Source organism: Cherax quadricarinatus, chromosome 32 (assembly GCF_038502225.1).
Source record: "Cherax quadricarinatus isolate ZL_2023a chromosome 32, ASM3850222v1, whole genome shotgun sequence".
Classification (NCBI taxonomy): Eukaryota; Metazoa; Arthropoda; class Malacostraca; order Decapoda; family Parastacidae; genus Cherax; species Cherax quadricarinatus.
Genome location: NC_091323.1, coordinates 18994276 through 19008767, shown reverse-complemented (window position 1 = coordinate 19008767; position 14492 = coordinate 18994276). Strand labels below are relative to the sequence as shown.

At 38.0% G+C, this 14492-nt stretch overlaps 1 protein-coding gene across 1 annotated transcript in view; it reads right to left on the bottom strand.

The window, feature by feature from the left end:
- LOC128690311 (death-associated protein kinase 1-like) overlaps positions 1–14492 on the bottom strand; it is a 532947-nt gene that overhangs the window by 179211 nt on the left and 339244 nt on the right. Inside the window, 2 exon segments of the mRNA XM_070090725.1 lie at positions 411–565; positions 2920–3117. Coding sequence (XP_069946826.1) covers positions 411–565; positions 2920–3117 — 353 coding nt within the window.

Genomic DNA, 14492 nt, shown 5'->3' with positions numbered 1-14492 from the left:
GAAGTCAAAGAAATTCAAAATTTTAACACAATTCATTCAGAAACTTTTTAAAATAGAAGAAAAAAGCAGAGCTTTACTACAAATGAGGAGATTATAAACCAAAAACTGTTAGCCCCATAAATTTTATAGGTCCCTAGATGTCATTGCCTCTCAAACATTTTAATTCTCTGCTTATGTTTGTTTAAAGTTGATAAACAGTAATACACAGGGTGACTGGCAGAGACTTTGTAACAACTATGCAGCAAAGGACAATTCCTATTAAGATTCATATAATGGATGTCAGAATTTCATCACAGGTCAAACTGCTAAGATATTAATACACTAATCCCAATGTATATTTTTACCACTGCATTCATTTACATATTTATATAAATAATTCTAAGGCAGAGGTCACAAAGAAGCAGACTCACCTCACTAACTCTGTATGTCCATGTTTGGCTGCTAGATGCAAAGGGTAAAGACCTGCCTTGTTGGAAACATCAACACTACATCCAAAGGCACAAAGGGTTTGAGCTAAAGCCAGCAAGCCCTCTCTTGCTACTATGTGTATAGGAGCCTCCCCTATCTGTAAAATGGAAATTTACATATTTCAGCTAAGTGAATACTGCCCAACATCTTTTTACAAGAGAAGCAAGTACAAATTTTTTATGTTGAAGAGCAGGTTATTAAATTGCAAAATTATACAGAGGTGAACAAAATAATTACAAATATAATACAATTCAATAAAATGGGTTTCATCAATGTGGTTCCAGGTGAAATTTTAATAAAATTATAAATGAAAAATAAAGTGAAAATAATATATATATATAGACATACTGTACATACAATGTAACTGTACACAAATACCCCCCCCCCCCCCACATATACACACCCTCTCTCTCACTCTCATTCACACACACTCCCACTCATTCTCTTTGTCAAATCATTTCTGAGTCAATCACAATTCTACCAAATACATAATAGACCCTGCATAGTACTTAATATACTTATTATGCTTTCATTCAAACATTCTCTTTAATTCCTTTCTGCTTTACAAAAAGGAATCCCACATGCTCCTTGTCCATCCTTCAGTGCCTTTCCCTCTTTCAAACATGCACTCAACAAAGGCACAAATCACTGAAACACTTTGTCATTTATTTTTATAATGAACCTTACTGCTTTTTCTACTTTCAACTTTTTTACTGCTTAATCTCAATGGTTTTCTCCATGTCTTCAAGCCCTCTACATCCTTATTCAATATCTCATTACTTTCACTCTCACAGAAATATCCACTTGTTTGAAAAATTCCAGTCGTAGACAAAATGTTGCAGTAAAGGTTTCATCAATTTAATAACCCTTTGCCAATACATTCTCAACAAAATTCATTTACAAGACTAAACTTATTCCTTCATTTTTTCTCTTCTTTGAACTACAGTACACTACAGTACATTCCTAAAATGACAATCTGTTCAACATTCTCATCACTTTCACACTAGCCAACCTTGCTTGTACCTCTTCCTGACAACTTTTCCTCTTTAAGTTAGTCACTTTCACCTATTTTTACCTACTTATACACTTCATGTATGCCACTTTTCTCTTGAAATTATTCTACATGCCACTAAGTTGTGATCAGATATCAGCCTATCCCACAACCTTGTATCCACTTGCATAGTCAGACAGACAGCTTGGTCAGGTTGTTATACCCATATCAGCCTAATGGATCTAATAACCTAATTGATCAGACATAGGGAAACTGGCTGCAATACTTAATATACAGAAAGCCATCAATTTAATGGACTTAGGATACAAGAGACAAATTTCATAGAGTCACTTGATTCAGGAAAAACAGTCTGTTGATTACGACCTGTCCATTATTATTATAATTACAACAAAACAATCTCATCTCTGTCCACCACAACTGCCTTACTAAACATCCACTCCCCTACCATAAGTTCACTAATTCTAAGGTTTATGAGCAAAAACTTTATTTAATAGACTAATAAAGTAGGAGTGTCAGGTAATACCGAACGTCCATTAAATCCATCATTTCCAAAATCAATCTACTCGATGGAGAGTAATAGTTAGGCACAATTCTGGAAATAATGGACCATCTGTTGTCTGGATTCTGTCCGTTAAATCTAAGTCACTAAACTGAAGTTTTACTCTACTCTTCAAACCAATCAGTGAAACTTAACTTTTTTTTAGCTCTTATTTGTTCAGATAAACTTAACGTAATACCCTTAACACTTTCCAACTCAAACTCTGCCACTCCTTTAACCTTGCTAAGATGCAGTTTCCTTTCATTTAAAACACAAGCATATTTTCCTAACATCTGCTCTACATCTAAGCACACTCAAGAAAACTATGGAAGATTTCATATTTCTTTTTAGTCATCAATTTTGGCTAGGAAAACCAGCCCTTTGTCCGGCAATTTGGTCTCCTCCTGTGATAGCATGGCTATAAATGAAAGGTTTTTAACTCACATTCCCCAGGAAATAGGAATTACAATTTACAGATCTGAGAAGCTGATTCAAGAAACATGAAAGTAAAGGATAGCATATAATGAAAGCTGGAGTTAAAATTGCCCTGGCACCTTTATGTTCATGAAACAGAAAAGCCAGCAATACTACTCTTTTTGTAAAAGCTTAACAGGCTTCCAGAAAAATAACTTTTAGCAGTAGTTGTTTATTTTGTGTGATGCAGTAGTCAAGTAAATCAAGCACACAATTTTTTACAGGCTAACAAAATAATTATTCTCTACCTGTGTTCTGTATTTCCTAAAGTCATTTGTAGCTCTACACACTGCAATTATAAAGCAAATAGTTGATAATTAGCACTCTTCAATAGCAATGGTAAAGCAGAAGGTTGATACAAACAATATGGTGTATTATACAGAACTGTAAATAATACATCCCTCACACATTCCTAACAATAACTTACATCATCTGTTATATCTGTGTTGGCACCAGCATGGAGAAGGATCATGGCAGCCTGAGTGTGGTGCCGAGCCAATGCATGATGAAGTGGGGTGGCACCATGTGCATCTTGAGCATCAACACATGCTCCTGCACCAACCAATCCCCGAACACACTCTACATGTCCTCGACCACTAGCAACATGTAAGGGAGTTTGGTTCTCCTAGAATACAGGAAATGATTCAAGTTTCAAATTACATAAACATCATTAATATTACTGTTGTAACCCTTTAACCCACACCACTGTGTATACTATATCAAAAGTGCTTTATATATTTTATATAAATGTAATATTACATCCCCATGACACCTAAGGTGGTACATATTTTAACCCTTTGACTGTCGCAACCCCAAATCCTGAAGTGTCTCCTGGTGTTGAAATTTTTTTTTGAAAAAAAATCTTATGAAATGCTAGAGAATCTTTTCCCGATGGTAATAACACCAAAAGTACGAAATCTGATCGAAAACTTAAGGAATTACGCTCCTGCGAAGTTAGCAATCTCGGCAATATATACACATCGGGCGATTTCGACGATTTTGAGCCCTATTTTCAGCCAATTCCATTGTTCCAGTCGACCAAACTCATAGCTATTTCTTTAGTACTCCATTTTTTCTATCAACTGAGTACAAGAAACCACCCATTTACCGATTTCAACTACCCAATAAAGTGGTCAGAAATTGGCAATTTGGCCAATTTCACACAAATTGAAAAAGATGCCAATTTCAAAATAGGGTCCAGAATAAACAATGCAGACATTCTTGGCACTAAAATAACATATCCTCTGTTCATTAGTCATGTCTCCTGGCCCCTCTTATTATTTTGCTTCCTATTTTGATTTTTTATTCACACAAAAAACAGAAGATTTACTGTTATGCAGACTACTGCATTATTGTAAAAATGGTATAAATAATATCAGTGTACTAGTGAAAGAATATCAGACTCTTCAGATGACGTGTACTGGAGATGTGGTGTGATATGCTTCCTCTTGAACATTGGTAAAAATCGAACATTTCCGCTACTTTGAGCTCAATTTCAAGGTCGTTTTCATCATGAAATTAATCATTACCATCTCTATTTCTGTAATATGTTTTCCATTCTATCAAATGAGACCAAGAAAATGAGAATACAGAATGAGAATCAGAATGCAGATGTAATATACACAGACTTTGCAAAAGCATTTGACAAATGCGATCATGGCGTAATAGCCCATAAAATACGTGCTAAAAGAATAACTGGGAAAGTGGGGAGATGGATCTTCAACTTCCTAACAAATCGAACACAAAGAGTAGTGGTCAACAGAGTTAAATCGGAGGCTGCCATAGTGAAGAGCTCTGTTCCACAAGGCACAATACTCGCCCCCATCTTATTCCTTATCCTCATATCAGACATAAACAGAGATATACACCACAGCACCGTATCATCCTTTGCGGATGATACTAGGATCTGCATGAGGCTGTCATCTGCTGAGGACGCGGTTAATCTCCAAGAAGATATAAACAAAGTTTTCCAGTGGGCAACGGTAAACAATGTGATGTTCAATGAGGACAAATTCCAACTACTCCGTTATGGAAAACTGGAGGAGATAATAACTAGAACAGAGTATACTACTGACTCCGGCCATACAATAGAGCGGAAAACTAATGTAAGGGACCTGGGAGTAGTAATGTCTGAGGATCTCACTTTCAAGGATCACAACAGTGCCACGATCGCACGTGCAAAGAAAATTATAGGATGGATAATGAGAACTTTCAAAACGAGAGATGCCAAGCCCATGATGATCCTTTTCAAATCACCTGTTCTCTCTAGGCTGGAATACTGCTGTACATTAACATCTCCATTCAAAGCAGGTGAAATCGCAGATCTAGAGAGTGTACAGAGATCCTTTACTGCACGTGTAAGTTCTGTCAAGCACCTTAACTACTGGGAACGCTTGGAAGCACTTGACTTGTACTCGTTGGAACACAGGAGGGAGAGATATATCATAATCTACACTTGGAAAATCTTGGAAGGAATGGTCCCAAATCTGCACACAGAAATCACTCCCTACGAAAGTAAAAGACTGGGCAGGCGATGCAAAATGCCCCCAATAAAAAGTAGGGGCGCCATTGGTACACTAAGGGAAAACACCATAAGTGTCCGGGGCCCAAAACTGTTTAACAGCCTCCCATCAAGCATTAGGGGAATTGCCAATAAACCCCTGGCTGCCTTCAAGAGAGAGCTGGACAGATACCTAAAGTCAGTGCCGGATCAGCCGGGCTGTGGCTCGTACGTTGGACTGCGTGCGGCCAGCAGTAACAGCCTAGTTGATCAGGCCCTGATCCATCGGGAGGCCTGGTCATGGACCGGGCCGCGGGGGCGTTGATCCCCAGAATAACCTCCAGGTAACCTCCAGGTAACTATAGGAAAATACATCTCAAAGTCGGTGTTTTAATCTAAAAACACGGTTGGATTTTTTTTTTCTCATTATGCATTGCGTGCTGTAGGATTTTTTTTATGTGGTGCACACTGACCACACAGACCCATTCTCTCACATGTGGGCCTACCAGCTTTCTCCTGCTTGAGTGGCAGCTGCTAGAATTGAGTATATATACGGCTGAAAATGTCAAAGGTTTAAGAAAGGACTTCTACAATTAAGAGAGGAGGGTCCCATTTATAGAGCAGGTTAGATTCCAGGCTAATGCTGTAACGTGAATTATAGCCCTTAAAAGTTTTTTTTTCACTTTCAAAAGCATATAAAAATTCTCATAACATGTTTACACTATAAATAAATAACAAAAAGGCACAATACCATGACTGGAACAATACACAAATAACCCGCACATAAAAGAGAGAAGCTTACGACGACGTTTCGGTCCGACTTGGACCATTGTTCCCGGCATTTTAGTTGACTTTTACAACACGCATGGCTTATGGAGGAAAGATTCTTATTCCACTTCCGTATGAATATAAAAGGAAAAGTAATAAGACTAAGAACTATTTATTATTTATTTATTATCACACCGGCCGACTCCCACCAAGGCAGGGTGGCCCGAAAAAGAAAAACTTTCACCATCATTCACTCCATCACTGTCTTGCCAGAAGGGTGCTTTACACTACAGTTTTTAAACTGCAACATTAACACCCCTCCTTCAGAGTGCAGGCACTGTACTTCCCATCTCCAGGACTCAAGTCCGGCCTGCCGGTTTCCCTGAATCCCTTCATAAATGTTACTTTGCTCACACTCCAACAGCACGTCAAGTATTAAAAACCATTTGTCTCCATTCACTCCTATCAAACACTCAGATGAGAGTGTATAAATAAACGTGTACATGTATGTGTAGTGTGACCTAAGTGTAAGTAGAAGTAGCAAGACATGCCTGTAATCTTGCATATTTATGAGACAGACAGAAGACACCAGCAATCCTACCATCATGTAAAACAATTACAGGCTTTCGTTTTACACTCACTTGGCAGGATGGTAGTACCTCCCTGGGTGGTTGCTGTCTACCAACCTACTACATACATACATACATACATACATACATATATATATATATATATATATATATATATATATATATATATATATATATATATATATAAATATATATATATTTTTTTTTTTTTTTTTCAACAAGTCGGCCGTCTCCCACCGAGGCAGGGTGACCCAAAAAAGAAAGAAAATCCCCAAAAAGAAAACACTTTCATCATCATTCAACACTTTCACCACACTCGCACATTATCACTGTTTTTGCAGAGGTGCTCAGAATACAACAGTCTAGAAGCATACACATATAAAGATACACAACATATCCCTCCAAACTGCCAATATCCCAAACCCCTCCTTTAAAGTGCAGGCATTGTACTTCCCATTTCCAGGACTCAAGTCCGACTATATGAAAATAACCGGTTTCCCTGAATCCCTTCACTAAATATTACCCTGCTCACACTCCAACAGATCGTCAGGTCCCAAGTACCATTCGTCTCCATTCACTCCTATCTAACACGCTCACGCACGCTTGCTGGAAGTCCAAGCCCCTTACCCACAAAACCTCCTTTACCCCCTCTCTCCAACCCTTTCGAGGACGACCCCTACCCCGCCTTCCTTCCCCTATAGATTTATATGCTTTCCATGTCATTCTACTTTGATCCATTCTCTCTAAATGACCAAACCACCTCAACAACCCCTCTTCTGCCCTCTGACTAATACTTTTATTAACTCCACACCTTCTCCTAATTTCCACACTCCGAATTTTCTGCATAATATTTACACCACACATTGCCCTTAAACAGGACATCTCCACTGCCTCCAACCGTCTCCTCGCTGCTGCATTTACCACCCAAGCTTCACACCCATATAAGAGTGTTGGTACTACTATACTTTCATACATTCCCTTCTTTGCCTCCATAGATAACGTTTTTTGACTCCACATATACCTCAACGCACCACTCACCTTTTTTCCCTCATCATTTCTATGATTAACCTCATCCTTCATAAATCCATCCGCCGACAATTTGATATCCAATTTTTCTTTATCTAAATCATTTGACACCCTCATCACCTTACTCTTTTCTATGTTCACTTTCAACTTTCTACCTTTACACACATTCCCAAACTCATCCACTAACCTTTGCAATTGTTCTTTAGAATCTCCCATAAGCACAGTATCATCAGCAAAAAGTAACTGTGTCAATTCCCATTTTGAATTTGATTCCCCATAATTTAATCCCACCCCTCTCCCAAACACCCTAGCAATTGCTTCCTTTACAACCCCATCTATAAATATATTAAACAACCATGGTGACATTACACATCCCTGTCTAAGACCTACTTTTACCGGGAAGTAGTCTCCCTCTCTTCTACACACCCTAACCTGAGCCTCACTATCCTCATAAAAACTCTTTACAGCATTTAATAACTTACCACCTATTCCATATACTTGCAACATTTGCCACATTGCTCCTCTATCCACTCTATCACATGCCTTTTCTAAATCCATAAATGCAATAAAAACTTCCCTATCTTTATCTAAATACTGTTCACATATATGCTTCAATGTAAACACCTGATCTACACATCCCCTACCCACTCTAAAACCTCCTTGCTCATCCGCAATCCTACATTCTGTCTTACCTCTAATTCTTTCAATTATAACCCTACCGTACACTTTTCCTGGTATACTCAGTAAGCTTATTCCTCTATAATTTTTACAGTCTCTTTTGTCCCCTTTCCCTTTATATAAAGGGACTATACATGCTCTCTGCCAATCCCTAGGTACCTTCCCCTCTTTCATACATTTATTAAACAAAAGTACCAACCACTCCAACACTATATCCCCCCCTGCTTTTAACATTTCTGTCATGATCCCATCAGTTCCAGCTGCTTTACCCCCTTTCATTTTACGTAATGCCTCACGTACCTCCCCCACACTTACATTCTGCTCTTCTTCACTCCTAAAAGATGGTATACCTCCCTGACCAGTGCATGAAATTACTGCCTCTGTTTCTTCCTTAACATTTAAAAGTTCCTCAAAATATTCTCGCCATCTACCCAATACCTCCATCTCCCCATCTACTAATTCCCCTACTCTGTTTTTAACTGACAAATCCATATTTTCCCTAGGCTTTCTTAACTTGTTTAACTCACTCCAAAATTTTTTCTTATTTTCATTAAAATTTCTTGACAGTGCCTCTCCCACTCTATCATCTGCTCTCCTTTTGTACTCTCTCACCACTCTCTTTACCTTTCTTTTACTCTCCATATACTCTACTCTTCTTATAACACTTCTGCTTTGTAAAAACCTCTCATAAGCTACCTTTTTCTCTTTTATCACACCCTTTACTTCATCATTCCACCAATCACTCCTCTTTCCTCCTGCCCCCACCCTCCTATAACCACAAACTTCTGCCCCACATTCTAATACTGCATTTTTAAAACTATTCCAACCCTCTTCAACCCCCCCACTACTCATCTTTGCACTAGCCCACCTTTCTGCCAATAGTCGCTTATATCTCACCCGAACTTCCTCCTCCCTTAGTTTATACGCTTTCACCTCCCTCTTACTTGTTGTTGCCACCTTCCTCTTTTCCCATCTACCTCTTACTCTAACTGTAGCTACAACTAAATAATGATCCGATATATCAGTTGCCCCTCTATAAACATGTACATCCTGGAGCCTACCCATCAACCTTTTATCCACCAATACATAATCTAATAAACTACTTTCATTACGTGCTACATCATACCTTGTATATTTATTTATCCTCTTTTTCATAAAATATGTATTACTTATTACCAAATTTCTTTCTACACATAGCTCAATTAAAGGCTCCCCATTTACATTTACCCCTGGCACCCCAAATTTACCTACTACTCCTTCCATAACATTTTTACCCACTTTAGCATTGAAATCCCCAACCACCATTACTCTCACATTTGATTCAAAACTCCCCACGCATTCACTCAACATTTCCCAAAATCTCTCTCTCTTCTCTCTTCTCCAGGTGCATACACGCTTATTATAACCCACTTTTCACATCCAATCTTTATTTTACTCCACATAATCCTTGAATTAATACATTTATAGTCCCTCTTTTCCTGCCATAGCTTATCCTTCAACATTATTGCTACTCCTTCTTTAGCTCTAACTCTATTTGAAACCCCTGACCTAATCCCATTTATTCCTCTCCACTGAAACTCTCCCACCCCCTTCAGCTTTGTTTCACTTAAAGCCAGGACATCCAGCTTCTTATTCATAACATCCACAATCATCTCTTTCTTATCATCTGCACAACATCAACGCACATTCAGACTTCCCACTTTGACAATTTTCTTCTTCTTATTATTTTTAGTAATCTTTACAGGAAAAGGGGTTACTAGCCCATTGTTCCCGGCATTTTAGTTGACTTTTACAACACGCATGGCTTACGGAGGAAAGATTCTTATTCCACTTCCCCATGGATATAAAAGGAAAATTAATAAGACCAAGAACTATTAAGATAAAATCAAAGAAAACTCAGATGAGTGTGTATAAATAAATGTGTACATGTATGTGTAGTGTGACATAAGTGTAAGTAGAAGTAGCAAGACATGCCTGTAATCTTGCATATTTATGAGACAGACAAAAGACATCAGCAATCCTACCATCATGTAAAACAATCACAGGCTTCGTTTTACACTCACTTGGCAGGACGGTAGTACCTCCCTGGGTGGTTGCTGTCTACCAACCTATAATAAGCGTGTATGCACCTGGAGAAGAGAGAAGTGTAGAGGAGAGAGAGAGATTTTGGGAAATGTTGAGTGAATGCATGGGGAGTTTTGAATCAAGTGTGAGAGTAATGGTGGTTGGGGATTTCAATGCTAAAGTGGGTAAAAATGTTATGGAAGGAGTATTAGGTAAATTTGGGGTGCCAGGGGTAAATGTAAATGGGGAGCCTTTAATTGAGCTATGTGTAGAAAGAAATTTGGTAATAAGTAATACATATTTTATGAAAAAGAGGATAAATAAATATACAAGGTATGATGTAGCACGTAATGAAAGTAGTTTATTAGATTATGTATTGGTGGATAAAAGGTTGATGGGTAGGCTCCAGGATGTACATGTTTATAGAGGGGCAACTGATATATCGGATCATTATTTAGTTGTAGCTACAGTTAGAGTAAGAGGTAGATGGGAAAAGAGGAAGGTGGCAACAACAAGTAAGAGGGAGGTGAAAGTGTATAAACTAAGGGAGGAGGAAGTTCGGGTGAGATATAAGCGACTATTGGCAGAAAGGTGGGCTAGTGCAAAGATGAGTAGTGGGGGGGTTGAAGAGGGTTGGAATAGTTTTAAAAATGCAGTATTAGAATGTGGGGCAGAAGTTTGTGGTTATAGGAGGGTGGGGGCAGGAGGAAAGAGGAGTGATTGGTGGAATAATGAAGTAAAGGGTGTGATAAAAGAGAAAAAGGTAGCTTATGAGAGGTTTTTACAAAGCAGAAGTGTTTTAAGAAGAGCAGAGTATATGGAGAGTAAAAGAAAGGTAAAGAGAGTGGTGAGAGAGTGCAAAAGGAGAGCAGATGATAGAGTGGGAGAGGCAATGTCAAGAAATTTTAATGAAAATAAGAAAAAATTTTGGAGCGAGTTAAACAAGTTAAGAAAGCCTAGGGAAAATATGGATTTGTCAGTTAAAAACAGAGTAGGGGAGTTAGTAGATGGGGAGATGGAGGTATTGGGTAGATGGCGAGAATATTTTGAGGAACTTTTAAATGTTAAGGAAGAAACAGAGGCAGTAATTTCATGCACTGGTCAGGGAGGTATACCATCTTTTAGGAGTGAAGAAGAGCAGAATGTAAGTGTGGGGGAGGTACTTGAGGCATTACGTGAAATGAAAGGGGGTAAAGCAGCTTTAACTGATGGGATCATGACAGAAATGTTAAAAGCAGGGGGATATATAGTGTTGGAGTGGTTGGTACTTTTGTTTAATAAATGTATGAAAGAGGGGAAGGTACCTAGGGATTGGCAGAGAGCATGTATAGTCCCTTTATATAAAGGGAAAGGGGACAAAAGAGACTGTAAAAATAATAGAGGAATAAGCTTACTGAGTATACCAGGAAAAGTGTACGGTAGGGTTATAATTGAAAGAATTAGAGGCAAGACAGAATGTAGGATTGCGGATGAGCAAGGAGGTTTTAGAGTGGGTAAGGGATGTGTAGCTCAAGTGTTTACATTGAAGCATTTATGTGAACAGTATTTAGATAAAGATAGGGAAGTTTTTATTGCATTTATGGATTTAGAAAAGGCATATGATAGAGTGGATAGAGGAGCAATGTGGCAGATGTTGCAAGTATATGGAATAGGTGGTAAGTTATTAAATGCTGTAAAGAGTTTTTATGAGGATAGTGAGGCTCAGGTTAGGGTGTGTAGAAGAGAGGGAGACTACTTCCCGGTAAAAGTAGGTCTTAGACAGGGATGTGTAATGTCACCATGGTTGTTTAATATATTTATAGATGGGGTTGTAAAGGAAGTAAATGCTAGGGTGTTTGGGAGAGGGGTGGGATTAAATTATGGGGAATCAAATTCAAAATGGGAATTGACACAGTTACTTTTTGCTGATGATACTGTGCTTATGGGAGATTCTAAAGAAAAATTGCAAAGGTTAGTGGATGAGTTTGGGAATGTATGTAAAGGTAGAAAGTTGAAAGTGAACATAGAAAAGAGTAAGGTGATGAGGGTGTCAAATGATTTAGATAAAGAAAAATTGGATATCAAATTGGGGAGGAGGAGTATGGAAGAAGTGAATGTTTTCAGATACTTGGGAGTTGACGTGTCGGCGGATGGATTTATGAAGGATGAGGTTAATCATAGAATTGATGAGGGAAAAAAGGTGAGTGGTGCGTTGAGGTATATGTGGAGTCAAAAAACGTTATCTATGGAGGCAAAGAAGGGAATGTATGAAAGTATAATAGTACCAACACTCTTATATGGGTGTGAAGCTTGGGTGGTAAATGCAGCAGCGAGGAGACGGTTGGAGGCAGTGGAGATGTCCTGTTTAAGGGCAATGTGTGGTGTAAATATTATGCAGAAAATTCGGAGTGTGGAAATTAGGAGAAGGTGTGGAGTTAATAAAAGTATTAGTCAGAGGGCAGAAGAGGGGTTGTTGAGGTGGTTTGGTCATTTAGAGAGAATGGATCAAAGTAGAATGACATGGAAAGCATATAAATCTATAGGGAAAGGAAGGCGGGGTAGGGGTCGTCCTCGAAAGGGTTGGAGAGAGGGGGTAAAGGAGGTTTTGTGGGTAAGGGGCTTGGACTTCCAGCAAGCGTGCGTGAGCGTGTTAGATAGGAGTGAATGGAGACGAATGGTACTTGGGACCTGACGATCTCTTGGAGTGTGAGCAGGGTAATATTTAGTGAAGGGATTCAGGGAAACCGGTTATTTTCATATAGTCGGACTTGAGTCCTGGAAATGGGAAGTACAATGCCTGCACTTTAAAGGAGGGGTTTGGGATATTGGCAGTTTGGAGGGATATGTTGTGTATCTTTATATGTGTATGCTTCTAGACTGTTGTATTCTGAGCACCTCTGCAAAAACAGTGATAATGTGCGAGTGTGGTGAAAGTGTTGAATGATGATGAAAGTATTTTCTTTTTTTGGGGATTTTCTTTCTTTTTTGGGTCACCCTGCCTCGGTGGGAGACGGCCGAATTGTTGAAAAAAAAAAAATATATACATATATATATATATATATATATATATATATATATATATATATATATATATATATATATATATATATATATATATATATATATATATATATATATATATAATATATATATAATATATATATAATATATATATATATATATATATATATATAAATATATTTATATATATAAATATATTTATATATATTTATATATATAAATATATTTATATATATAAATATATTTATATATATTTATATATATAAATATATTTATATATATAAATATATTTATATATATTTATATATATTTATATACATAAATATATTTACACATATTTATATACATAAATATATTTACACATATTTATATACATAAATATATATATATATATATATATATATATATATATATATATATATTATTTTCAACAAGTCGGTCGTCTCCCACCGAGGCAGGGTGACCCAAAAAAAAAGAAAGAAAATCCCCAAAAAGAAAATACTTTCATCATCATTCAACACTTTCACCACACTCACACATTATCACTGCTTTTGCAGAGGTGCTCAGAATACAACAGTTTAGAAGCATATACGTATAGAGATACACAACATATCCCTCCAAACTGCCAATATCCCAAACCCCTCCTTTAAAGTGCAGGCATTGTACTTCCCATTTCCAGGACTCAAGTCCGACTATATGAAAATAACCGGTTTCCCCGAATCCCTTCACTAAATATTACCCTGCTCACACTCCAACAGATCGTCAGGTCCCAAGTACCATTCGTCTCCATTCACTCCTATCTAACACGCTCATGCACGCTTGCTGGAAGTCCAAGCCCCTCACCCACAAAACCTCCTTTACCCCCTCTTTCCAACCCTTTCGAGGACGACCCCTACCCCTCTTTCCTTCCCCTATAGATTTATATGCTTTCCATGTCATTCTACTTTGATCCATTCTCTCTAAATGACCAAACCACCTCAACAACCCCTCTTCTGCCCTCTTGACTAATGCTTTTATTAACTCCACACCTTCTCCTAATTTCCACACTCTGAATTTTCTGCATAATATTTACACACACATTGCCCTTAGACAGGACATCTCCACTGCCTCCAACCGTCTCCTCGCTGCTGCATTTACCACCCAAGCTTCACATCCATATAAGAGTGTTGGTACTACTATACTTTCATACATTCCCTTCTTTGCCTCCAAAGATAATGTTTTTAGACTCCACATATACCTCAACGCACCACTCACCTTTCTTCCCTCATCAATTCTATGATTAACCTCATCCTTCATAAATCCATCCGCCGACACGTCAACTCCCAAGTATCTGAAAACATTCACTTCTTCCAAACTCCTCCTCCCCAATTTGAT